At 40.0% G+C, this 27,861-nt stretch overlaps 1 protein-coding gene across 8 annotated transcripts in view; it reads right to left on the reverse strand.

The window, feature by feature from the left end:
- TTC7A (tetratricopeptide repeat domain 7A) overlaps positions 1-27,861 on the reverse strand; it is a 187,417-nt gene that overhangs the window by 92,782 nt on the left and 66,774 nt on the right. For all 8 annotated transcript variants that reach the window (XR_010388532.1, XM_064509558.1, XM_026121174.2 and 5 more), the window contains 4 exons: positions 20,786-20,903; positions 13,988-14,045; positions 11,319-11,391; positions 4,500-4,660 (listed from right to left, as the gene is read on the reverse strand). Coding sequence is in view for 7 of the 8 variants with exons in the window: in XM_064509558.1 (XP_064365628.1) it covers positions 4,500-4,660; positions 11,319-11,391; positions 13,988-14,045; positions 20,786-20,903 (410 nt within the window). In the remaining variant the exon portion in view is untranslated. The remainder of the gene's footprint in view (positions 1-4,499; positions 4,661-11,318; positions 11,392-13,987; positions 14,046-20,785; positions 20,904-27,861) is intronic.

The raw sequence follows: 27,861 nt of genomic DNA on the forward strand, positions 1-27,861 counted from the left end.
GTAAAAGAAAAGAATTTGTATTTGACAGCTACTTTGCTCTGAAACACCAAGCCACTCACCCCGTTTTGAGTGTTTGCGTGTGCTTCCTGAAAGTTTTCTGCTATTTCTTTTTAAAACTAGTTTTGAGAAATGGAAAGCAACAAATCAGTGACTTATAGATTAGAGAGAAGTAGGAATATTAGCAGCTATTCGTTTAAAAGAGCTACAACTCTTGTGCCAGATGCAGAACTGCTACAGATACAGACACGATCATTTAACGAAACTTTCACCGTCACTTTGGGCGGTGATTTGAGCCTGTTTTGCTGTTGTAAGTTGTTAGGTCCTAAGAAGGTATTGTTCTAACTTAACAGGGGGGCATACCTGAGAGAAGAAACAAGCTGGGAAACAATGGAATCAGTTCTCATAGAGGTCTGGGGGCAATTATAAAGCAACAGAGTATCCGTAAACTTGATATCCCATCTCCAACCTCTACCAAGGTACAACCTTTTCTTTCTTTTTCCAGTGCTGGGAACTAACCCATTTAAGAGCTAACAGGTGATCAGAGAGCCAAACAATCTCTGAAAAGATGGGGAAATCAGAAGGACAAAGTCAGTTTTACACTAGGAAAACAAAGTATTACCAGCTGAAGGATGGACCATGTCAGTCAGTCTCTGTGGAGGGTTCTACAAGATCTCAGACCTATGGGACTTCTGCATGGGACATCTTGTGAGACATGAATACAGGCTTTACAAATGGAAATTCTTTCATTCTAAATAAAGAATGCACTGTTTTAAGAAGACTGTTTGGAGGGTAGAGGGGGTGCTCACTAATATTATTGCTTTCAGATAAATCTGAAAACGTGAGGAGGTAATCACAGCGGGTCCTAGGTAAACCACTGTCCAAAGCCTGGCCTGGGAGTTGGAGAAAATGAGGACTCCACTTTAAGAAAGGCTTATGATGAGCATCTTTGACCTAGAGGCAAGATATCTTAAACTATCAGGAGTCTTCCCTTCCAATTAATTCAAAACAGGTCTGTTTATTAGGTCTTAAATATAACAGGCTTCCAAGCCCAAACATTTTTACATGCTTCTATTGAGATATGCCTGTGATAATGCTGTGAACGATAAAACAAAAGCAACTGGAGGTTCTGCATCCATCAACTTATTGTAAAAGCTTACCAATGTTGACAAGACAGAAAAACACTAAATTTTATCCTGGACACTGCTTCTATAGGAGTCAGCACTTTTTCAGGTGATATCTCCCACATAAAGGTTGTTATTACTTCTGTCTTTTATATTCATGGCAAAGCAGTGTATTTCTTCTGGTTCACTCCGTCTTGCAATGTTTCCAACATAGCTAGCTCTCATTCTTCCTCTATCCAGTCCATCTCTGTCTTTGCTTGACAGTATATGCAGGTGCTCAAATTAAGTCATGTGCTGACTGTAATGTAATGCATTTGTTATTATATGTAGCTTTTCAAGCAGAAGTGCTTTTCCTAAGTTTATTTTTCTGAAGAATTTGTGCTGTTGAATATTCAGCTGTTCTTCAATATTCTTCTCCAAAACCTAGATTCAAAACATTCCAGGCCATCTCTCACAGTGTCTTCAGTGTCCACTTTTGTATCCCTGCTTACTGTGCACCACACAGAGCAGTGAACTGCCAAGTAAATGCACAAATGTAAAGATCCCCACAAGGAGCACCTCTGGGCACATCTGGGTCAGTGTTATGGGGCTCATACCAAAGGACATTGTATAATAGCTGAACAATGCAGCTTATTTTCCCAGTAGCTCGATCCATTCTAACCAACTCTGTGACATCCTGAATGATTCTTTCTTTAAAATATATATATAAAAGAATTTAATACGAGAATAAAAAAACATGAACAAACTCAGCTTAATTACATACAGCTAGAGACCAGGGAAGCAGTAGCAGATACCGGTAGTTTGGGCCAACTAAGACCTTAATTTTTTATGTATTATTCTTTTATTTGTTGAGAATACACATCCAGGTAATACTCACATTTTTTTGCTATCTACGGAGCCCTGAGGTCCCTTAATGCAGCTTTCATCTTCTTTTCGTGATACATGCCATCAAACTATACTTCCAAACAGAGCTGTCATTAGGGAGGGAGTCCCCAGGCACCACATTACACAGTTGCCTGGTTCATATCAATAGGAATTTGGAAAAATGCTCAACTACTTTTAAATAGAGCTTTAAAATCTTGCAGTTGAACTTGCGTATACTATTATATGAAGTATTCTGTAGTCATCCCATGCAGTAGTAAAATTTACAACAATTTTTCTTTAAGGCAATTATAACTAGAAATGCACAATAGCATCATGTCTCTCCCTTCAGAGAAGTTTTACAAAGCATTAAAGCCCTCCTAGCATAAACTGTACTTTAGACCCCCTAGAGAGTTTGGAACTGTTCCAAATGTGGTCCAAACTGTAGATGTGTCCTTTTATTCTTGCCTGCCCGCCCGCCCACCCTCCTTCCCCCCTCCACCCCGGATTCCTGTTCTTCATTTTCTTTAGGAACTCTTCTTTTTTTCTGTCTTGTAGCTCTGATATCCTTTCACCTTTCCCTCGCTCACCAGCCATTTGCTGTCTAGTTTAGAGAAAGTCCCATGCTGACACAGGCTAGCCGGAGCAGCAGAGGCAAGAAGCCAGACTCCTGTGCCACTGCATACCTGTAGATGAGTCTCATTGCCAGCTGTGTTATATATCACAGTTCATACAGGAAGCAAAGAGGGGTTCTTCCAAGAGCACATATTGTAGCATGTCTATGATGTGTCTAGGAGCAAGCATGAACCTGTGGCTTTCAATACCAATATTAATCTGCTTCTCCCAGAAACAACATATTTTGCTGTTCCTTGCCAGGTCTTTCCATACACAAAGACTGGCACTGAGAGAAGCACAGGAGAAAATATTATTTCCTGCTTCAGGGAAATCAGAGTGCCAGACACCCCAAAGGAACCTACCAGCAGCCCTCTCAGCTGCCTTTGTACATTCTCTTTTCTTTGTTTTGTCCTACTTCGAAGCATACATTTTTATGCGGTATTGGAGGAAAAAATGCTGAACTTGATGCACCAGTTGGTTGATCTGACATGGCTAATACTCTGTTCCTCATATAAACAACCACTTTCTTCTTCTACCTAAGTCTTACCTATCTTTGAGTGTTTGCAGTCCCGAGGAACATTTGACCTTTGACTGTATGGCATGAGGTCTTTTATTATGTTTATTACCTTCAAACTACAAAATACAGCAAAGCAGCCACTGGAGTATTCCCTGTCTCAGTCATACCCATGTTCACATACTGAACTGGTGTTGGCAGAAGAACATAATTTCAAGAGCTTTTCCATTACTAATTTTCGCTTCATACTCAAAGATTTGTACTGACAGTCTTAGCTATTCACACACACAAAGTAAGCAATCTCAGAGGCACTGGCAGGAGTGCAATTTGAAATGGCAACAGGCACCTTACAACAAAAAGCATTTTATGGTGATACAGCATCACAGTCCTAGAAGATCATAAAGTATTCAAGCTCACATTCAGATAGTCTCAGTCTCACTTATGACCTTCCTTTTGCTTGAGTCTAGACAACCTCTCACTCAGCCTCTGGACTTACACCTCAGGATACCACTTCCTCTCGTCACTGACACACTGAGAAAACAGGCTATCTGAAGAAGTTGTTACACAGTTTAAAATCTTCAGTTAAATACAGGCAATTCTGAAGGTAAGTTAGGCATTCAGCGATACAACAGCATCTTCTGCAGTTTGGCTGAGAAACTCAGCTAGTATGCAATCACCAGAAAATATTACAGAATAGACAAGAGTCACTGTTTTGAAAGGTCACGACAGTAAATTGCAAGGAATTGAATTTATCTCCCTCAGATGGATGAAGGACGGAATCAAACACAGAGCAGTGGAAACCACTGGCTCCAAGAAGTCACTGCTGGTTCAAACTTGGTCTTAAACAACCAAACCATTTTTTCAGCTATACATTATAGTATGTGCTTTTTGACTGATCTTTTTCCCCAGCTGTGCTATCACAGCAAACTGTGTAATATATGAGCATCAAAGGGATGGTCAAAACATGAAGAACTAGTTTCTCTTTCACCAGGAAGTTTTCCAAATTATAAAACGATTTGTGATATAGACAGACAACATCCTCATTTTTTCACATGTGTAAAGTGACATACAAAAACGTACAGGGATATATATATATATGTATGTATATGTAAGAAAAAACATCAGCACAATACAGAAAGACAAATACTGGAAAAGCAAACAAGCAGAATGATTAATTTTAAAAACAGAAAGTCTATGAAGACAGAAAACAAAAGAATAGTCTAACCCTCACATATTTTAGTTTTATAGTCCACCCAAGAGTGGAGTATCACACTGGTAACGCACTTGGCTTATCAGGCTCCCTGTGTGCAACTGAGGACAAGAGGACTAGCGAACAGATCATTCCTGGATATATGAGGTCATGTAAGAAAAGGTGTAATAACTCTTACCTAAAGCTTTCTGGGTATTCAGCAACAGCCATGTTAATGACATCCAGTGCATGCTGATAGTGTTTCTGAGCTGAAAAGAGGAGGGCCAGCAGATGAAGTGAATTCATGTCATCTTTGCACAGTTTCAGTGCTTCCTGAAGATATTCTAGAGCATCAGAAATCTGGGAGAAGAAGGGGTAGAAATAAAAACAGAGAATCATTCTTCTTTTATTCCTACATCAGATCCCATTCCCAAAGGTAAAAACAAATATAGTCGATAGAGATTCTGAAGAAATCTTACTTAGGCACCTTACAGGAAAGAATTCTGTTAGTATTTGAACAGTCTGCCAAAATTAAAAGTCTGCATTGCTTGAAAAAACACACATGTTCTAAAGAAAGGAGTCCACAGCATTAATAAATGACAGTTTATAAACAGAAGCAGCAGACCTGATCCCTTCTTCCCCCTCTTACTTTGACATGGTGCTTCTATGCTGTAAACAGATCCACTACACAAGCCCAGGGCTCAACTCCATTTTCTAGGGTAGGCAGCTGTCTCTTCACCTGGGTGACAGCGATACACATTTCTCCTGCATTTTGTGTTTTGTGATGGCTGTACAGGGCCTTTCATGATTTGGACCAATAAAATAAAAACTAAGTATGAATGTTAAAGTGTAAAAGAGTCAGGATTCAGAATGCTGTCAAAAAAAGAAATATCTTTGCTAGCAGCTAGCTAAAGAACAGTCCTGACACTCATGGCAGCAGCATGTCATTAGACTCAAGTCCCACTTGGCAGAAAGCTTAACATCTATAATGAATGCAAATATATCACATGCTCTCTGTGATCTGATACCCTATTTTAGGCTATCTATTCAAAAGGAAAATTCTTAATAGATTTTTTTTTCCTTTGGTTACCAGTTTTATATGGAGAATTTTCTTTTTAAGACCTTCCAGCATCTGAAATTAGTCTTATTTAAAATATTCCAGATCTATGTTTGAACCTGGAAGCCTGAAGCAAACAAAACAGAAAAAATGTGTAATTTTCTTTTTTTTCATATCTTCCTCCCCCCTCTTTCTTTAAGGGGTGCAAAATGCAGTTCCTTCTTTCCTGCTATGAGAACTTCCCACCTAGCAAAACTCTCCTCTGCAGATGTTCTCCTGTCTTGGCATACTACCAATGTGGAATTCCCAGGGCTTTCACAGATCACACTGGAAAATGGATTGCACACTGCAAAGGAGAGAAACAATTACACTGCTTGCAGCTACAATGAAGTTGGCTGATTCCAGGTATACTTCTGTGAGTGTGGTCCATATGCTGTTCACAGGACAATTTCATCCTAATGTCCAAATGATTTTTAACTCTTACTGTGCACAGTCATACCAACGTATTTAATTACACTGTTCCTGCTGACTCCAAGTCTGGAGATAGATGCGACTGACCCATAGACTAACCCCAGGCTGACATCTAGCCTGCAGCTTCAAAACTGCTAGATATCCTGGCCTAAGTTCAAGTTAGGATATGTGACCGAGTTCTCAGCTTTAATGAATTACTGCTTGTCAGCTGAGCTACTTGAATCAACTGCATGTGTTATTATAGTCTACTGCGAGGGTAAAGTAAGCACACTGGCTTAAATGACCAGTGCTCCCTCAGCAGCTTCCTAGGATACTTTCTGTACTTTTATTACTATGTTAAAAGCACAAGCATTGACAAGATAACCCCGAAACAGGACAACAGATATGAGAATGTTGAGGGCCTAGACGTGCCAGGCCATATAGTTTTCTGTAGGTACACCAGAGGTTTACTGAACTAGACTTGCTAAAACAAAGCTGCTATCAAGACCTTTATTACACTCCAGATTAACAATCCAAACACTGCTCAGTTTTTGTATTTACTTCCACCATCTCAGACTTGCACAAGTGGTCACTAAGAAATTCCAAGTTTGGGGGAAGAACTAGTTTGTTAGAAGAAAAAGAAAATCTGTAAAGCAAACAACTGGACAGAACCCTAAGCAACTTGCTCTAGCTGACCCTGCTTTGGGCAGGAGTTAGACTGAACGATTTCCAGAGGTCCCTTCCAACCTCAACTATTCTACGATTCAGAGACTTAGAAAGATAATCCTAACTTGCTAGTATAAATCAGATGGAAGAGTAATATTTGCAACCAGTGCCTTTACTGCGGGACCTAGAAACTGTGCGGATACTTGACCTGATTTGCACGTGAATGTGCAAACTACACTATTGTGGCTTTGCTTTATACAGGCAAATGTCTGTTTGATGATCACAAGAGTGCAAGTTCATACTCCTAACAGGCCAGCTGGCAGCAGGCTCTCATAGAGGTGTAATGTGTATGAAGTCAAGTAGCACAAAAAGTCAATTGTGGTCACTCCTGCAAACCTCTGCTTGCTAAGCAGACAGTCATATGCTGTTGAAATGGATGTAGTCTAAACTAATTTTTCCCTGTACTGTAGCATAGGGCTTTCAACAGTTACCTCTCATTTCAGTGCTGAGAGACAACCCTTCCCCTCTAGTACCATCAGATTATCAGTCACAAGCACTGGCTGTTTTGGGAAGTTAATCACTCTTCCCTGACACCTGACTGCTTAACTTGAGCCCAAAAAGATTCCTCAGTGCTGCAACACCATTAGTCGCCTACACAGAGTTCTCCTCCTGCTGCACAATTAGAAACAGAGGACAAAACACAGTTGAGAAAAAATACCCTTTAACAACATCAAGAGACTCTATCCCTTTACTGGAAACATTATACAAATCAACCTGCAACAGACCAGATGAAACAAAACACAAACTAAATTTCTAGAACAATAAAAGCAAGATATTTGGCAGCAGTCAATGCAAACTTCTTTTGAAAAACAGAGATCAACAATCTATCGCCACGGTTTATTTATTTAAGTAGCTATGTAACATGAGAAAGATGGATGCTGGCAGCCCAGATGGTACTTTGAAACTTCAGGGTTGTATCGAAGGTAGGCTGCCAGCTTAAATTCCCTACAAGTGCTGCGCTTTAAAGTAATGTTATTTCAGCTGGACCACAAATCCTAGTAGGGCCTACAATATGGCGATGCTACCCTTTTCCAATTCATCTTTCTGTTAATGAATGTACCACAAATGTTCTGCATACCACACAGGTATATTATTCAAGTCACACTGATTAAGAAGCAAAGATATTGCAATAAGCCAGAAAGAACATCTTGCAGCACTACCAAAATAATGGCATACTATGGATTGTTTGAGATGCTGCCTCCTATAATTGAAATTATTTTGACAATGCTACATGTTTCCTTTCAAATAATGATGGGATGTTACCTTTGTAGAAGTAAAAAGGAAAACTGTACGAGCATTAAAAAACCACAACAGTAGAATACATTTGCAAATTTATAATAGTAAATGAAATAATATTTCATAGGCAGTGAATCTAGATGATTTTTCAAGCCTTTTATTCTGCATGGCTCAATCCAGCAAGATTTCCTATCAGTTGTGAGTTATAGGCAAAAAACCATTAAAGCAATCCCCTCCACCTCTCATTATAGCATGGGCATTACAGAAAGGTGAAAGTTTTATGAACTGACAAAAACTTCCATTAGAAATAGACTTGCAACACACCATCCAAACTTCAGAAGAGCAAGCACTGACATTTTTGTGACTTAAGTTCTTATTTAATTCCTAGTAAAAGTTGCTTTTGATCACCAGAAAAATCTAGGCCGAAAAGACAGAAAAGCAGCATTCTGATGTTCAGCAGAAGAGGGACTAGTTGGTCTGGAAGAAACACAAAACAGAGCTATCCACATTCAGCAGTCACTGAAAGAAGCACATCTTGATATATGCTAAAACTGAGTTCCTCTCCTGGGGCAAAGAAAAGACAATAGTCTCTCCTCCTTGCAAGCAGAATAAAAACTGTAGAAAAAAAGGTGAAATATTTTCTCTAGTGTTCTTAACCAATGTTTATCTTATTTTTACATCCAGACACTATGGAAGACAGTAGATGTTTTTTGGATACTGCCACTTGAAACTTCAGGTCTGTTGGCAGCCCTCAGATGAAATTGGTAAGTGAGACCTCTAATTCTCAGCTGCTGGCCTCTGGCTGCCTCTCCCCTCCTATTTTCATGCAAAGAAAGGTCAAATCAAATCAAACAACATTGACACAAGTTTGAAAATGGTAAGAAAACTCGTATGTTGCTTTCACCTATCTGATACTAGCTTATACGGCATTCAGGGTCGGAAAAAAAAAGCAAACCAGCACTTAAAATTAACAAGAGCTCTGACTCTCCAGAGTCATTTCCATAGAAACTGGCCTGCTAAAAAACAAGGAAAGACATTAAAAGCAGTGAGCTTTAAAATGTTCATTCTACCTTGTTTTTGCTGATCTAAATGCTGTTACCACAGAAACAGGAGAAGCAGCAGAACCAGCAGCCGGGAGTTGGAAGTCTCATTTGTCAATCAGCTTGGCTGGCTCCAAAGTGCAGATAACCGCCACAGCAGATACTGACCTTGGCCTGATGGCACTTCAACTCTGGGAGAAAAATAGAATGAAACTCTCCTTACAGAAGAGGGTATTCTACACTCCTCTGTATTTTGGTGAAAAAAAAGGTCTAAAATGCTGTGAGGCTGATCCAGGCCCTCTGGGAGCCACTGGAGTCCTTCCAATGAGTTTGGTAGTCTTTTAGACATAGAGCCACACACACGAACACCAGCACCTAGTATAACAACATCATCTCTCATTTTGGTTGTTGATAGTATTCAGCCATTACCCTGGGAAAACCTTTTATAACCATCCATCCCTCTTCTCTTCATGTTCTTGTCACATGTCACAGGAAAGCTCATGCTCTTCTGCTCCCCCCCTCCCCTTGCCCAGTGTTGACAGAGACAAGTGCTATTGGAAATATTTCACAGAGTCTTCCAAGAAGGAAGAATTGCTCAAACTCTGCTTGGCATGCCACTAGTGTCTCTTGCTTTGTTCTGTGAAAACGCTCTCTTATCTGTGCAAGCTGATACCTAGATTTTTCAGTGTTGGGTAAGGCACCTCATCAGTTGACCTTGACTATGGAAACAAAAAGGCCTATTGTTGAGAAGAACGTTCAGGTATTATATTATAGCCTACTGTGTGGAAATGGCCTGATTTGTTAGTACTGCTGCACAGCCTGATGAAAGCCCTGTGACATTCGATAGTTAACGCAATCTAGCAAAAAAAAAAAAAAAAAAAAAAAAAAAAAAAAAAAAAAGAAGCATCATTTATTTTTCAATTAATCAGAAAGAGAATGTGTTTGATATTTTAAATAATTAAGGATATTAAAAATGCATTACCAAATGTTTATCATTAACTAAACTGGCAAAAGAAGAGTAGGCTATTTTACAGCAGTCTAAAAATAAAGATGTCTCGGATATCTCCTCTCCCTCCAAGCATGCGTTAAAGATTTACATCTCACTAGATGGGGAAGGGGAGGAGCAGCATAGCAGGGGTCAGACTGATTCTATATAGCACACAGAGTTCACACAATTAGGGAAGCAGGGGCGAGTGGCAGAATTTCAAGGATGAAAATACACAGGTGAGATAGGAGACAAAGGAGAAAGTGAACACGAGGACAAGAGACTGAATGGAAAGAACAGAAGGGGAGGGAAATGATGAAATGAGACACATGAAACACCACTGTTAGGACAGTCAACAACGGGAGAAAAAAGAAAGGGTAATGAATTAAAATGCAATGGACCAATGACAGTGAAAAGGTGAAAGAAGCGATGACCACAAAAATCTTCGTTTTATTTTCAGACTACCAGTCAAAAAGCTGTAATGCTTTTACTCATGGCAATGAGCAAAAGAGGCAAAAGCTATGAAAGAAAGAGGGGTAGCTGGGTATTTTTAATGGAAGACCCTGAGCACTCTGCATCATAAACCAGCCAGTAGGCTGATGACAAAGTTAAATAAGCCATTTTAATTATCCTTTCTTATTGCAGGCTTCCTCACAACACACTGATCTAATTATGAAAGGGTTACAAAAGTGACATTATCAGCAGTGTGCTCTTTTGGAACAATTAGTTTAGTGTAATGAACAAACAGCTCCCCTAATTAGCTCAGGAAAGTAAGAAGGATCCAACTGTTCGACTCTGTGGTGTAGACTGAGGAGAGAAAACTGCAGTGAGCAGAAAGCCTGCCAAAGAAGGAATGTAAGATGATGAAATCTCAAATCTAGCTAGAGAAGCAGTTAATAAATAGGGGCTGCTCTAACAAAGTTTCTAGCTTTTAAAAGGAAGGGACAGGGATATAAAACACTGCCCAAATTTTTTCTTAAATGAAGTGCAGTGTATTTACAAATCAGTTTAATTTTTATGACTTGCCACCTGCAGCAGCATTCAAATGCCAACTAATCCCACTCCCTGGACAGTTCCAGCACTCATCAAAGCCTAATGCTGAATGAGCCCAAGTATGGAATACACCAATCCCAAATGCGGATAATGTGAGATCTGGTGTGATACAGAACCGTGAAGTAACAAGAGAGGCTTTGGAGAGGCCCGCAACAGGACACAGCATGATACCCAGAGAACAAGAACAAACAGCTCTCACTCAATCTACTCTGGCAAAATTGCTCAAAGTGGGAACAGCCCTGCTTAGGAGTCAGAGCTGAATGTATACCCCGGGGAAGGCCATTCTCCACAAGGGCCGCACATGCTGTAGAATTATTGCTTTAAATAAAAATCTTCCGTGAACCTGTTCTGATTGTTATCAATTACATGCAGCAAGGAAGGGACCCTGTTTAGCATAGCTGGGTCTTGCTCAATTTGACTGTCATTCTCCCACCCTGTAATGACTCAGTGGCCACCAATTTTTGCACATACCTGTCTGACAAGAGCCAGCTGCAGTGATAAGTAGAGGATGATCTGATGATCTTCCGGGGCCAAGTCACGTGCTCTTTACGGACAACCACACAAAATAAAAAGAAAAGTGACTGTTAGATTGTACTTTCCAAAACCCCTTTGCCATAAGTCATGCACAAGCACAGAACTAAACCCAGTCCTTTTATACAGAATTCTAGCCCAGTAGTAGAGGAGAGCACACTGAAAAACATCAACACTCTGCTGGCTAAGTCAGGCTTGCAAAAGCTGAAACAGGTGTTAAGAAGCACAACTGTCAGAATTTTATACAACTTCAATGCTCATTCATTAAATCACATTTAATGTTTTTGGATTTAGATTTCTGATAGGGAGAAAGTAGCAAAGCCTCTTCACAAGGGAGAGGAGAGGAAGAGGAAGGTCCCTCATACCAAAGCAATGTTCCCGACCTTGTTCCATGCTGCCTTCCAAGACAACAGAGAAGACTTCACCTGCATTGCCCTGCCCAAACCATAAAGTTACAGGCTTTATGAGGGAGAAGCAAGAAGTGGACAAGGCTGGTGTTTAAAAATCCTGCCAAAACTATCCTAGCCATTCACTAATCAAAAAAAACCCCAGAGAGTTACTTCAGGAAACAAACCACAAAACATTTTAATGGCAGCCACCTCTCAACTGTAATCTTATCATCTAAGCAAGAAGCTGTTGGAGTTGATGCTCATAATTAATGTCTCTAGAATTAATCAGTTTAATATGGACTGTGTCCTACGTTTCTTCAAGTCAAGATATCACTCAAGGGATTCTGAAGCAACACCGAAGACATCAAGGTGCAATTAGTATAGGCAAGTCACTGATTTCACTTATCTTTTTTAAAAAACGTAAGACGGATCCCAGCTTTGCCCTAAACCGTTGGAGTGGAGTGAGCTGCCTCTTTCTGAAGCAGCTCCTGTGAAACCTTCGGTAGCCTCTCCAACAACAAATAAAACATGAAAGTTCACAAGGTTGTATGGGAGCAGAGATTAACAGCGCTTTCGAAAAGAGACAAAGGGTTGCTGCTTTACTGTTCAGCTTCCTGAAAAGGCATTAGAAAAATATTTGATCCAGGCTTCCAGCTGAAAAGCCAGCTACTTATAATAAAGGATGGCTACAGGCCAAATCATAGCTTGAGAGATTCTACGTATACTTTAAAAAGAGGGTAAAAAGGAAAAAAGAAAAAAAAAAAGAAAACCAAACCAAACCCAGGCACATAGGAAGACACTAGTAACCAGCTCACTGTCACGGTATCCGTGTTGGCTGAAGTTTGAGTACCTAATGTTCGGCTAGAAGCTTGCCTGCTTCCTGGCTAGAGTTAAGATACCAAGAAAACAAGTCACAGCCAGTGGGAAAGGTCAAAGGATAAAAATAAATGTAGTCTAAAAGCAACGCAGCACCGCAATTACATCGAAATTACACAGTAATGAAGATACCACATTGGAGTCCAGGAACTTGCATTACTTAAAGTATACTCTTGCTCTGAAAAGTGACTGTAAAAAAAAATTTTTTTTTAATCCTTCAGATCCCCATGGGGCAAATATCCAGAATCACATCTATAACATGTTCAACCTGCTACATCTGTACAAAGCCACTGAATATATGAGATTCTTCTTGAAACTTTGAGATACCAGGCATCTCAAATTTTCTTCACTTTTTGTAACGCGTTTTTGCCTATACCAAAAACAGAATTAGATACCTCAGCTCAAGACTCAGACCATCAAAGCTTCTGCTTAGTTGCCATCTAAAGTCTATCAGCACCTACATTTACACTGTTAGCAAACACCTAGTGGTTTTTGGGTGGTGGGACTTCGTCGCAACAGGGTCAGGAAGCTCCCACCTCGCCTCCCTACCATACCAGAATTCACAGACAAGGTGTTTAACCTCACATTACCTAAGGAATTTTACTCAAGGTAACTGTAATACCAGAGGAATTTAATTCACAGATACTTTCAGGGCATAACTCTTGGATCAGATTCCCCGCAACATACAGCAGAAAAGAACAACAGAATGGTAATTCCTTTTACTGCTAGCTCCCTTCTCATATAAGAGCTCATACAAATATTTATTAGGACAGTGATCAGGACCCAGGTCTCCTCTCCTCCCAGGAAAGTGCACTGATGCTAGGTTACAGAGTAATGCTCACGGCGTAAAAAAAATAAAAAGCAGATCCACTGGAGTAGAGGCAAAATCCAATACCTTCGAAAGGAGAAGCTGAGTCTGTTTCACCCCACAGCAGCCTACACCCTGCTGGTGAAGGTATTCCCAAGCTATGAGGGAAATATGGGTTCAAGCCTACTTGAGACAGGAGTGGAAACGAAACCAATATTCCACATTCTCCTGCTGACACTTTGTAAGGGAGCTGCTTCTCCCAGCACTGTAGATCTCACTGTGGCTAAGTTTTGTTTCTTTAGTAGCAAACTAAGGTACTTTCTGAAAATCACTTTGGACATTCAAACCAAAGAACTACTGAATTTTGACATCAAAACCATTGAAGGGTTTTGACAAACTTTTGCTGGAATCTATGGAACAGTTTTTAAAATTTTAGGCATGAAAACTTGTGCAGAAAATAAAACATTTAGAAAATAATTACCCTGGATTCACTCAAAGAAATAAATAATGCAAGTATCAGCAAGATTCCTACTCACCTCTCCAAAGTCTGAAGTGCTTTCTTGTTTAATTCATCCTGAGTGCCCTTCAGGGTAGCTGTAGGACAAGACTCAATGTCATTTAAGAGTTGAATTCAATGTTTCAGATTAAATAAATTAAATAGTTGCACATCTGCAAAACATTTCAAACAAGGCTCATAAAAACAGTAGAAAACTGGTGGTATTTATATTCACGGCTGGAAAACAGGCTAAACAGCACAAAAATAGTATTTTATTGCAATTTTTCAAGCAATTTTATTTTTCTTATTAAAAACTCCTGATTCTCTTGCCTAATGTGCTGAAATCTTTTTATAACATATGCCACTGAAGGGGTCTGGGAGGAGAAGGGGATACACTAAGAACATAACAGTCTCTCTGCCAAGTTGGTATATATGTTAAAGGCAGCAACCAGCAGTGTATTCTGGCTCAGATACTGGCTGTCTCCATCACTATCTTCATGTAGGAGGGTGCAGTAGGTTGAACAGGGACAAATTTACAGCTCTATGGCAAACCCCGTTGCAACACAGCACATTGCTTAAGACTACAGCAAAATTTCAGACTGCTTCAGGTGTAGCATTAGCCACTAATGCCTGCTTTGCTATCTCCAGTTCCTTGACTAAGGATCCTGTCAACTAGGCTCACTTCTTAATATGTGAAATAATTCCTAGCCAAAACCATAAGACAGTCTTGATGAGAAGACTTACAAATTCTTGATATGCCAGCACAGCAGTGTCATAAGGTATCATCATCAAGAGCAAGGAAAATAGAGGAAGAGCTTTGAGAAGCATGTTTTTCTCAGCTCTAAAATATTCTGGAAAGCTAGCAATACTGTTGGGAAGTACATGGGCTAGCTCCTTCTGTTTCTTAGTTTTCAGATTTTACAAAGCAGTTGTTTCTTGTTCTACTTATCCCGAATTTGAGAGCTACGGATCAATAGTACAAAGAATTGATGAGTAGATAATCCACCAGCGAACATCCACCTATGAATTTATTTCACTTCATGTCTCAAGTCAATGAAAGCTCCAGAAAACAAAGTGACCGAGTAGTATATATTAAAGCGACAAAACCTGATAAAATTCAAAGTCTTATAATTTATTGAGAAGATGGAGGTGGATCCTTCTAGAAAAGCCATACAGAGAATCAGTTTCTTTAGATTTTCCAACACAGTAGTGAGTGAAACTTTGAAATTAATTTATTTTTGCCAAAGTGATCAGTCTTTTTTATTGCTAAGCCTTCCAGTAACTTTTCAAAGTACCAGTTTCATTTGGGAGGAATAGCAATATTGGGGATTTCCTGAAACACAAAGATCAAAAATTGGTTATGCCATATAGTCCGTCCTAAATAGTAAAAAGTAAGCAAAAAAAAAAAAAAAAGGTAGTTTAAAAAATAAATTTGAAGACATGAGCTTTCATGCAAAAATGCAGCATTTAAAGAAGTAGCTGGTAACACTTCACTCTCAGTAGCCTTAAACTGAATCTTCAGGTCCACTGCCAAATACTGAAAAGATGTAACAGAGGAGGAAAACTTACAGAAAAAATTAAAATAATCATGATTGACATTCACATAAAAATGCTTACGGAGACATTGGAAAGGATTTGATCATAGCTATAAACATTCATCCAGGGAAATATGTCAGATTTTGATCTTATGGAAACTACAAGATTCCTTATGTAAGTTACAGAACAGTTTTGGAGATGCCACACAATGAGGAAGACAGAAGGAGATTTTACTGGCTCCCCTCCAAAAAGGAAAAGCTAGGACAACTTTCAGCCTGCTAAGACTTCTGACTGATGGCTGTTCAACTTCTAGTCAGAGAGTAACAGCATAAAATATGTTGTGGAAATGACTGTGATTATTCTAGGATTACAGTCAACTTTGCCTCCACATGACTGGGAAACAAGTGAATCCCACCTCTTACGGACAATATGAACCACATTTTCAGCTACAGCTAAGTGGGAAATCTTGCCATCTGCCTCTAGATTTGTATCTGACTTAGATGAATATGTTGAAATTTGAGTTGACAATACTGAGGACTGATGCTCCAAATGAACCATGCCATTCCTACAGTAAGGGCCTTCCAGCTAAAAGAGATAAACTGAAAAAAACAACAACAAAAAAACAATGAGATGTGATTTTGGGAGAGAATTAAAGAGATTGCAGGCTAAGGAGATGACTGAGAAGGTTCAGTGGATGCATGACTTGATTTTAATTAAAAAAAAAAAAAAGAGAGATCAAAATGTTTTTCAGAGGACCTGTTTGTAATTTTCACACAGTCTTCATGATAGATTCCAAGTACGAAGCTATAAATAGAGCAGGGGAAGAGGTAGCTCGTGGAGACTAATCCTTATGTTCTCCTCTCTATTTTAAAATGGAAAATCTATATTGCTATACAAAATCTATGACTGCAAGAGAGGCTGTGTCATGGTTCATTGCCTCAACATGGCAAAAAAATGCTAAAATGAAATGCTGAAAGACAGGGCACCTGAATTAGGAATGTCATTTTTGAAGAACTCTGCACCCTTGCACATTTAGCTCAACAACAGCTGCGTGCATTTTTAGCACACTTAGATTAGCTTGGCAGAAATTTTGTAATAGTTAAATGCTAATGAACAAATAAAAAATAAGTATATCTGTAAGTGTATCAAGAGTAGTAAGCTGAACTAGTTAATAGACTGGAGTTGTGTTTATTGCAGTCATTTGGGTTCTTCCTCCTGCTGTCTTCCCCTGAGAATTGCTAGGTCTCTATCATAGGTAACACATGTATATCTTTGAGGAATAAATATAGCAATGATATGACTCATTTTGTTTAGTATTTGTGTTCTGCTTTATAAAACCTTGTGCAAATTCCTCCTTCCTTCCACCTCCCCACATTCTCTTTCTCTCTCCTCACCAGAATGAGATTTTTTTCTCCTAAGTAGTTGCTTATATCACTGAGAAGCTTTCACTTCAGACAAAGAAAAGCTTGCACTTAGGAGACAGAATCAGGCAGGTTTAGTAAAAGTCTGCCTAAACTTCCAAAGTTGTGCTCCCTTCTCTGAGGTTGACAGCACTAAAAAATTCTTTACCTACCATAAACATGGCTGCTGTCGTTCTACCAACTAAAAGGCAGTATGACTGCTTATTACTTAGATTAAAATAACCTGTGCAGCAGAGTCTGAGCTGAGTAAGGCAGAGAGCACGGGGGAGTTAAAGTTTCAGCTGATACTCCTATAAAACACAGTACTTCTGCAAATGTCACCTTTGGAGCCCAAGATTTATTTTCTAAAGCACTCTGCATTTTTAAAGGACCTTAAGCCTTACCAAAAGTCAACAGGATTTTCAACAACATTTTGGTACCAGAAAAAGAAAAAAGCCAAAGCCCTAAAGTCATATTTGAAAACAGAGGGAGGTAAGCTTTGTGTCAGTGAGTACTGTGGCACACTAGGAGTTAATGCATGAAGTGAAACAGTTAATGCTGTGGACCAGCATTAATACTATATACATGGGGACAGAGGTGAAATCAGACTAGCTCTAGTCTTGTCCCATGGTCTGAACACCTATTAGCAGCTAGAGAACATCAGGGGTATTTTTGCAGCACATCTTCTGGTTTAGTGTTATGAAGAACAATTCACTTTATGTACTCCAGAACTGTTCTGTGATGTGAATCACAACATAATAAGAGGGGACAATGGAGAAATGGGCTTCAAAAGTACATTCCCGAATCAAACTAAAATACTAATGTACACATACCCTTTAGCTCCTAACAAAGGGTTTCAAAACCATTGGCCTGAGTTAAGAGGACTAATACTACCGCCCTACAGTTTTGCACCCTGAATTACAATTAGATATTGCACGTGTTGATTCCTGATCTCCAGACGCCAAAATGATGGGTCTGTTCACTAATGAGCTACGTCTACAGTTTTTGTAACACTAACTGGTGATCTCAGTATATTGATCATATATAAAATCTACAAGAATTGCTAGAAAAAGTTTTCAGTTCTGTTTCTGTTCTCCTATACCAATGGTCTAAATCAAAACGGAGATGCTGCGTACTCACCCTCTCTCTCACCTCTGTAAAGAGTATGAGGGTGTATTACACCTATAAATCTTTAACAGTTAGATGACAGGTGGTGATGTTAGACAAGAAAAGCACTTGTATTTCACAGTCAGAATCTGGTCTTTCCTCTTTAGTCTTTGTTAAATTCGTCTCGCCTTCCCCTGTTTTCATGACACCTAAGGGAGGCAAAGTTGTCAATACAACTAGTGTCAAAATTGGAACTACAAGAAGAAAAGAAAGGTTTCATGTTGCATTGTCCCACTGGAAACAGGTTTGGGACACGTCCAAAAAATCCAGCATGGCAATGGATGGACATTCTGAACCAACATGAGATTTTTGCTTCTGAGAGTAAAAGCAAAAGTGTCTGAGGACACATCTTTCAGTGAGACTTGTTTCAAGAAACATGTAATTAGACAACAACTGACAATAAGGAAGCTACATATCGGTACACAGAACATGTTTCAAGCAATCTTATTTCATCCAGGAGTAAATCCAACAGTTGTAAAGGGACTCTTTTTTATCAAATGAACCCACAAGTTCTTTAAATTGTCATTCAGTAGGATTTTCTCTTCTGAATCTTGCAGAAAGCACTTGCTAAAAAGTGGTCACAAGGGAAAGACTTTAATACAACACTTCAATGCCTTTATCACACAGGATGATGCTAGGTATTTACTCAAAGTACATATTAAAAAGAGAAAGCACAACCTAGGTTGGAAGGCATCTTGATATATTGTTATAAGTTTTACAAGAAGACTGGTCAAATGACTGAAACAAGTAAGTACCACTGAAAATGCTGACTCACTCAAAATCAGTTTAAATGTAAAGTTATGGAAATTACATATATAAACAGATATCTGATTGTGTGTCTGCATATATAACAAACTTCTATAAACAATACTGACAATGCGAAGTAGAATGAAATAGGGGTTTGCCATCTTCCTTTCAACGTGCACAACTCCCACTTCTTCACTGTGATAAGCTGCTTTTTTAAACAACACTAATGAAAATATCTTGCAAGTGCAAATTTGGTGAAATGCTCTCTGGTAAAATGCTGTTCCATGTTCACGAGCATCACGAGTAAGCTTTTGAAGGGCTTAATCTATTTTATTAAAATATAACTTGAAAGATGGAAACAAAATTTTTAGGTTTCCCTTAAATAATTAAGTAACTGGACATACTGAATCTAAGACTAGTGATAGGAAAAAGAGGAAGCAGATATTCCACTGTTTCACAACATAAAGCAGACACTAATCTGGATAAAAATCCAAGGCAATTGTTGTGAAGACCGTGTACTTCATATTAAAAAGAACACTTATGATGACATCCCAACCAATTTCTTGAAAACTCAAGGAAGACTTCTCTTCCAGAAGAAAAAAAGTTTATGACTCATATTTTGCTTGGCCAAAGTGCTTAGAGATCCGGAGTACAAAACATACCTCTACAACTCCATTCTTTAGAAACCCTCCAATAAAATTTTTCTACAGGGGACCATAAATAATTTGTAATGGGGTTAACACACAAAACCTTCTATCTCTGATAATAGTCTCTGGGATTTTGTACAGCTTTAGAGACAATTTAAACAAAATCTAGGCAAAATGCCCTAAGGAACAAAGCTGTTAAGCAGAACTCAGTGTTTAATGAATACATTAAAAAAAAAAAAAAAAAGGTTCAGGCTAGGAAGGACATACATTTCTTGACGTGAACTTCCTAGGGGGAAGTATTCTGAGGCAGCGAAATGCAGAACTAAAGAGAGCTGCCTGGCTGAAAAAAACACAGTGATTTGCACTACTGAAGAGCACAAGCCAATTCCTCAAATACATGCCTTGCAGATGTTTGCTGTAACTTGCAAGGCCAGTGTACTTCCATGATACCATGCAAGTCGTCACTTTAGCTTTGTTTCAGGCTCATTAGCTGGAAGAAGTTGGTTTGTTTCTATGGGAACACTCGACAGAGAAACCATTGCTTTGCACAGGGGAAGGACTGCCAAACTGATCAGGAAACAAACTAGTTCAGCCATTGTTCAAAGAAATTATGTTAGAAAGCCTATGTTAGAGTCACAGTGAAAATAAAGGCTGTTCCCAGCTGTGAGCTTGATGAAAGTCACATCTAAAACTCTCCCAAACACTGGAACTTCAAGATCTTTGGGCTACCAAACACCAAATCTGCAGGAACCCATTGTCCAGTTACTCAAAACCCAAGCAATCAGCATTAAAAAAAAAAATTTTACATTCAGCGGTTTGTATCTAGTCGACATCCATGGGTATGAGTGGGGTAGATATTTTTATCTTGTTTATTTCCAAGCAGAGAAAGAAACTGCATCACAGAGAGGTTGGATCTCTGTGGGGAATCAGTATCATGCCAAGAACTGAAGTCAGCCATATCTGACTCCAGCTCTTGGATTGTATTTCCTTACGTGATTTATGAGTGGGTAACAAAAATATGAAAATAGATGGAAAGTTCGACTTACTGTTGTGTAAATAAGTGAAAGAAATGTGTTAAAAACATTCAAGTAAAGCATACGAAGAACTGCTGGCTATAGTAAGATTAACATCTCCTAAGCAGAGATTTGGGCTTTTACTTTACATAAAGACTTCACTTTTATTACCAAGGAAGATGGTTTTGTGAAAGAAAGTGAATAGTCCCCATTTGCCTTGCAATCTGATTATTTTCCTTGCCTGGTCACTGCTAGAAGTTTCTAATAGATTTCCACTGCTTGAATACAAATGCTTTCTACAATGTATTTGATAAACACAGTAACTCACCATCAGTAGCTTGAAGACTGTATGTCAGGCCCAGTGCCAGGTAACCCTTTGCTACGGACTCTCCAGCATCCTCACCTAGGTCTATCACCATTTTAGCGAAGCGTTCTCCTTCCTCCAGCTGCAAAAGAAGGCAGGATGAGAATTACAGGCATTTCCACTGTACTTGCTTCAGTAAGGTTAACGCCGTTATACTTGTCTGTAAGTGAGCCATTCATAAAAGGGCTTTCACACTAAACTTTCACAGAAAGGAGGACATAGTGGGCCAGATTATCAGACCTTAGTTCCCATAAGGTTTTCAGAAATTTTCTTTTTGTTTAGCCATCCACCCCAAACCATTTCCAGACGTTTAAGGTGAATGAAGGACCCTTTATCTTATTTTTATATTTCCCTCCCAATCACGCAATCTTAAATACACATGTTGGACCAACTAACTACTTACATATCATCCTGGCAGTACACTGACAAGTCTAACAGGTGTCTTCCTTTGAATTTGCAACTGTCTGGTTTTGATTATACAATGTTTTTAAACCTTAGAAAGTTTTATTTCCTTTAAAAACATTAAAAGAGTAAAACAAGAAAGCACCTCATTGTAAGCTGAATTCAGCTGTCACCTGCAGTTCTGCTGTCACAGGAAGGAGGCAGCAAATTCAGGGAGGACCCAAATTCTGATCCAAAATAATGCATGACCTTTATAGCTGGTGCTGCAGTAGGCATATTTTATATCTTTTGCAAGGATACAATCCTGTTAGAGGTGCATAGCATTTTGCACCACAGATCTTAACGGGAACAGAAGGCAGCTGCCACATCTCAGAATGAGCCTCCAAAATGGCAAAATATTTTGTCTGTCTCTCCTATTACAGAGCAGACTGTTGTTCCCCCCAACCTTCCTTTCCAACTGACCACACGGACCTAAGCCTAATACAAATATAAAGTTTTAGCACCTTTAAAATCACCTTGAACGACAATTTCTAACCAAAAATAAGTTAATTCTTCTATTATAGGATAGACTTCTCATTTCTAACTCAAACTCTCATTAACATCACTTACTCTCTGTAAGTAGAAAAAACTAAGACCTGTAGGCTTTAAATAGCTGGAAGGGTCTAAATCACAGAGGTACAGATGAAAGCTTCAGCTAATGCTTGAAAGATACAGAGCCTACAGGAAGGCCTCATTTGTGTACAAGATGGTCTGCAGATCCTGTCAGCCATAATCAATAGTCACCTCTGATCAAGGACCAGACAGCATTACACTATCTGAAAAACTCAACTTTTGGAAACTTTCATTACAAGGCGATTCATTTTTGGGGGTAGGGTTATTTTGTTTTGAGGAGGCGTGGTTTTTGTTTGGAATCCAGCTGTTTTAAATGCAAGTACTACAGACATAACTGAAATGCACTATCTTAATAGTCTGCTTTGTCAGACGTCGGATCCTAATACTTCCTTAATATCTAAAAGGAGTCACTTGTAATGAAGTAAAGCCAAAAATGTACCAGCAGATCAGAAATTTCCATTCTGCAGTGATATGTTAATGCTCTATTTATGAACAGAATCTACTAATATACCAGCCTATCAAGGGGCTGCCTACTTACAACACTCAAGACATTCAGCTGACAATATTAACTAATAGCTATACGAACAAAGGGTTAGTGTTCATTCGTTGATATCAAGCATGAGAAAATCTTTACTGGCAGTACAAACACAAAGAAAGGCTGAGATGTCTGTGAGTGAAGAAGCAATTGCCACTGCTTGTGTCTTTTCCTCACTTGCACAGATCCCTGAGACCACACCACTTCAAACTAGATCTAGACCAACAGTTTCCAAACTTCTGAACCCTCAGACCAGTCAGCCCACGAACCAACATGCAGTTCATCATCTAACTATTCACTGGAAGCACTATGCAGGCATTACGGTCTTGCTGATTGCCCAGTCTGCATGAATCTGGAAACTACTAAATGAAACAGGAAAACCCCTTCACGTGCATACTTGAGATCACCAGCTAAATAGCAAGGACCCTCTTTAACAGCATAATCCAAAGGCTGCTGAAAACAGCAGAAATAGTCCCGCTGGCTTTCGCGATGCTCAGGTGCAACCTTTAAACTCCAATCACACTAGGAAAATTAAGGTTTGTCCCAGGAGAATTCTTAATCCCATGAGCAGCCCTACAGCCTTACTGACTTCCCTGTCATACACCGCAGCGTGTTCTGGACTGGAGCCTAGGACAATGGAAGAAGAGAATGTCCCATAACTTGGCATAGAGGGGAAAAAAACCTTCCCACGAAACAATGACTGAATTCTTCAGCTCCTAGGAACTTTTATGTAAGATGTGAAACCTCTGCAGCCAGAAAATTAATTATGCATCTCTTTTCCCACCATAAACAGCTATATTCCTACTCTCTTTCCTCCTTGTCTCTTCTCCCCACATATGCTTTGCTCTAAGAAGTCTCCGTCAGATGAAGAAAAGCATTATACAAGGAATTCTAATGGCTAGTGAACAAGAGCAGGGGTGGGTAGAGTGTACAAAAAAGGAGATTAAATGAAAAGTTTGGAGTAGAAATGGAGACATTTAAAATTGGAGAGATTTTGCTCCATTGTTCCTCTGAATGGTCACCTGATGGTGTTTCCAGTCCCTGACTGATGGCCTATGCTGCATAAATCAGCAGCACACCATTCAGCTTTCTTGCCTGCCAGTTATCCAGGGCCACCTGTGAGTGTCAGATTAATCTACTGTATGAATAATTAAAAACACAACTTTTCAGAATGGCTGAAAGAGCACTTCTAGCACAACCATTCTTGTAAACATTTATTCATGCTAACACTAACGGCACTTTGACCAGCCACAAAGATTCTTGCAAATGCAAGCTTGGTCAGCTGAAGACTACTTCAAAAATAAATGGCCCTGTAAACCCCAGTACAGCTCAGCAGCTGGTTCTGTTTATAAGAACATTTATTTTTCTTTCTTACAGCACTCGGTCGCTTCTCCTGCCAGCCGTGCTGTGACTGCCATCTGCCCCCTCTTCTTCAATACTCCTACTTTTCAATCATTCCGGGCAAGTCTGAAAAGTCAAACCTTTCACTTGCATTACCCACTGTAAGGTTTCAACTCTCTGATGCAAACTGTCCCTAACTTGCCTGCGTTTTGGGTGGACAAATGCCTCCCCACACACCTCACTAAGGCACCAGTAGCCAGCCTGATCAGTGATCTGCCAGTCAAGCTGTGCCCATAGGGTCCCTTAAGTGTAAGAGATGTCTCCACTGTGCTGCAGCCATAGAAAAGGGGAGCAGACCTTCAAATGAAGCCTCAATCCCTATGGAGTCCCACCAGACTCAATCATTCCCAGTTGCAGCTCCTACATACTGCCATGTGACTGCAGGCAGCAGGAGCCACTCTCCCTTGCCCCTTTCCCCATGCGGTGCCAGGCACGTGGGGTCTCACCCAGCAGAGCTCCCAGAAGCTGTGAGGTCTCAGTGGTCACAACTGAGCTGAGCTGGAGAAGGCATATCAGGTGAAGGGACAGCCATTCCTACTCCTACTGCACAGCCAGAGGCCCAGCCTCCATACTGAGGGAAGCTAAATGGTTCATTCACTTCAAAGGAAGACTCTGCCCTTAGGACAACACAACACTGACTTAGAAAGGTAAGGAACATGGATGGAAATTTTCTGTTGCACCTTATAGACCCTTACTAGCAAGCTCTGAGCCACAGGATGCCACATCCTCCCAAGCACGGCTGGCACAGCGTCACTGTGAGTGGGAAATGCACAGAATCTGCTCGCTAGCAATGCCAACAGTTCCCAGCACTACCAAAAAGAGAAATCTTTGGGCATCCATGTGCAGGTAACAGCCTGAATTCAGCTTCCTTAGAATCACTATTTGTTATTCTCTCAGAAGGAAGTGAAAACAAAGTCTCAAAGCTACAAAGATAGATCTCTGATTTCACCCTTACTATTGCTATATTCTGCATACTTCACATTGAAGGGCACATGGAGAAAGGGGCAGAACTACAGGTTGCAGGGAGAGGGAAGAGGCTCCTTGTGTTCAGAGACCCTGGGTGGAAGAAAGCAGGTACTGGGGAAAACAACCTAAAATAAACTTTTTGTATTTTGAACTCAAGCTGTACAACCTGTGAGGAGGCACTCAGAAGCCCCAGCTAAGTAACCTCTCCTTCACACAAGAGAGGAGTGCACACCTGGCACCTGGAGAGAAACACACTGCCAAACTGCAAAGTGACGCTGATAAGACTGTAATATCGTGGGTTATTTTTTTCCCCCACCCCCTCCCTCACCTTTGATAGAAGTGGAACAGTTGTTTGCTGCATAACCCTGAGAGATGTTTTCCCTGAAACAGAGAGTTGCTGTTCCACCAACCCTTGTTATTTGACCGGAGGTTTTGGTGTATGCTCGAGCCAAGCCCGTGGGCATACTGACAAGGGAGTGGGGAACAGCAGGTGCTGTCCTCTGGCCTATCGCCACCCAGCTGGTTTTCAACCACCACCCAGCTTGTTTTTAGAAAAGCTGATGCCCAACCCTATTGAATCAACACCCTCCAGTATTGTAAGTGGGAGCTGCAGTCAGTTCCCACCAGCACGGATTTAGAACAATTAAGGACAAGCAAACTGATGATGTACAGCAGCATGGAAATGGCAGCTTGTTGCACTGAAGAAGAGGAATGTGCAAGGGAGGAGACAGGAAACACATCACGTGACACTGGGCTAGGAGAGCAGACAAGAAGGTTAGTCAAACAGGGGAGTCTGGATACCGGTGAGACTGAGCAGTATCTGAGTAAATAAAGGATCCAATCCTATGGAAAGGGGACCTACACAAAATATCACCTTATAACTGCATGTGATATTGAGTTAACTAGAAGGACTGACCTCTTTTATCATCATTTTTGGTATATTGGATTGTAGGTACAGACACTAATACAAACAGAAAAAAAGAATGAGACATTGGTAAAAGAAACAAAGCGGAGAAAGGAGAAATGCATAGGAAGAAAGTGGTCACTAAGGTGCAATATAATGAAAAGGCTGTGTCCCACAGCTGTTTACAGCATACAAAACAAATCACACATTGTGTACGTCAGGAAACAAAAATCTCTGTGCTTTCAACTGTTGGACTATTCAGCATTTTCTGCGTGTCACTGTTGCTAAGCCTGCCAACTTACTGAGCATGTAAGCTCAGCCCCTGCCTTTAGGAATATCTGGGCCTTTCCCTCCACTGCAGCAAGAGTGGTTTATTCACAAGGGAGCTGTATAGAAGACAGGATTCTTGGCCATCTTTGATGTCTAAAACCTCTGAACTGCCCCAGTAACAGCATGCATGATGTGAGCAAGAACATCTTTTTAGAGGATGGAGGAAATCTCTAATCTCCTTATCCTTGCTTTCTCACTAGCCTCTCTCCTTAGCAATGTCAGTCCTTTAGAGAGTCTGCTCAGCAGGTCAAATAATTCAGGTAATGGGACTAGATTTGATCTTTCGATGTTATTCATACTGCAGTAAAAGCTAAACATCTTCATGCAGCTCCAGGGCTCCTAGGTGACCAGGTATCAGCACATGCACAGCACTTCTTTTTTACAGTGACAGGGTCAACATCAGATAGAAGAAGCTCCATCAAATTAAGAGGCCTGTGAAAGTAGTGGATGATAAACTATTACTTCAGAAGTAATATGGTTGTAAATCTACATCCTGCCAAATCCCACACATATTATGATGTATTAACCTTGAGGTATGTCTTACAGACTCTTTATGACTGCCTATGTAGTGTGGCCTGGCCCTGTTTCATTCTCTCTTTGCCCTGACTGAGAGCAGTCTGTCTTCCCAGCAAAGCACTGGAGTAGAGCACTTGGTTGTACACACTAGGGTCTGAGAATTAAAAGAAGTGAGGGGAGTAGTTTTGCTAGAAAGCATAGCACTATCCTGTACTGCAGCTTTTGCCACAGGATGAAGTCCCTCCAAAACATCACATCAGAGAGCAAATTCGTACTATCTGATAGCATTGGCATTGTTCAGTAGTATGCAAGTTTAGGATCACAAAGCTATTTTTGTGATATCAACTGTGAGTCTCTGAAAATACTAAGAACATGACTTGTGACTTGTGTCCTCCTACTCTGTTAGGACAGAGTCCTAGAACATTTGAGGTAATCCCAGGACTAAGTAGAATCTAAGTATAGTCTATTTGTCTCCATGTGCATTTACAAAGCTCTAAGCATGCCTCCACTGAAATCACAATGGAGTTAAAAAACAAACAAACAAAAAAACCACACACAAAACAAAGCATCCTAGTAACCCTAAATACTTATAAATAAGACTCATAAAACAGAAAAAAAATCAGTATTTAATGCTTGCCTGTAGCCAGAAGCTCCATTTTTAATATTTTTCACAACATCTGCCCCAACTGGGTCCTGAATGCACCTGGAGAACCCAAATTACTTGTGAAATTAGCAGCACTGTACTGTGAAGAACAACTCATGCTGCAACTCAAAATCATTGCCAAAATAGGCAAGTCTGCATTCAGCTGAGGCCATGCCAAGGAAGGCTGAGTGAAGTAGGGAACTGCAATACGTCTTTTACTAGGTAGCACTCTGAATTTATACTGGACCAAGGCTGAACAACTGCGGTGTGGACGTTCTACTGTAGGCCACATCAACTTTCCAGTGAAAATTTGAAATGATGCTCCAAACTTCCATAGTCAAACATTTCAAAGCACTTTTGGAAAGCTAAAAGACAAATGGCTAAAGACAAATGGGCTCTCTGTTCACTTACTAGAATCATTCACACATGAGTTAGGCAAATGGCTGTGCTGAAACTCTGGCAAACTATGAGTGCTAGGGAGCATGGTGCCTTAAAAGTGATGCTGAGCCCACTAAAACATTTAAAATACACCTGTGTAATGTGCTAGCTATGCTATAAAATGAAAGTTCCAATATTGCTGAAAGCTTCCATAGCTCATGGACTTCATCAAGTACAGGTCCAACTGAATCTTGGCCAGACAAGCATGATCTATATAGGTACACACCTTCTGGAGTTTTTTTTTTCTTCTCTAAAACAACTGGCATAAGCTTCAGAACTAATGGAGTATCGAT

This window comes from Dromaius novaehollandiae, chromosome 3 (assembly GCF_036370855.1).
Source record: "Dromaius novaehollandiae isolate bDroNov1 chromosome 3, bDroNov1.hap1, whole genome shotgun sequence".
Taxonomy (NCBI): Eukaryota; Metazoa; Chordata; class Aves; order Casuariiformes; family Dromaiidae; genus Dromaius; species Dromaius novaehollandiae.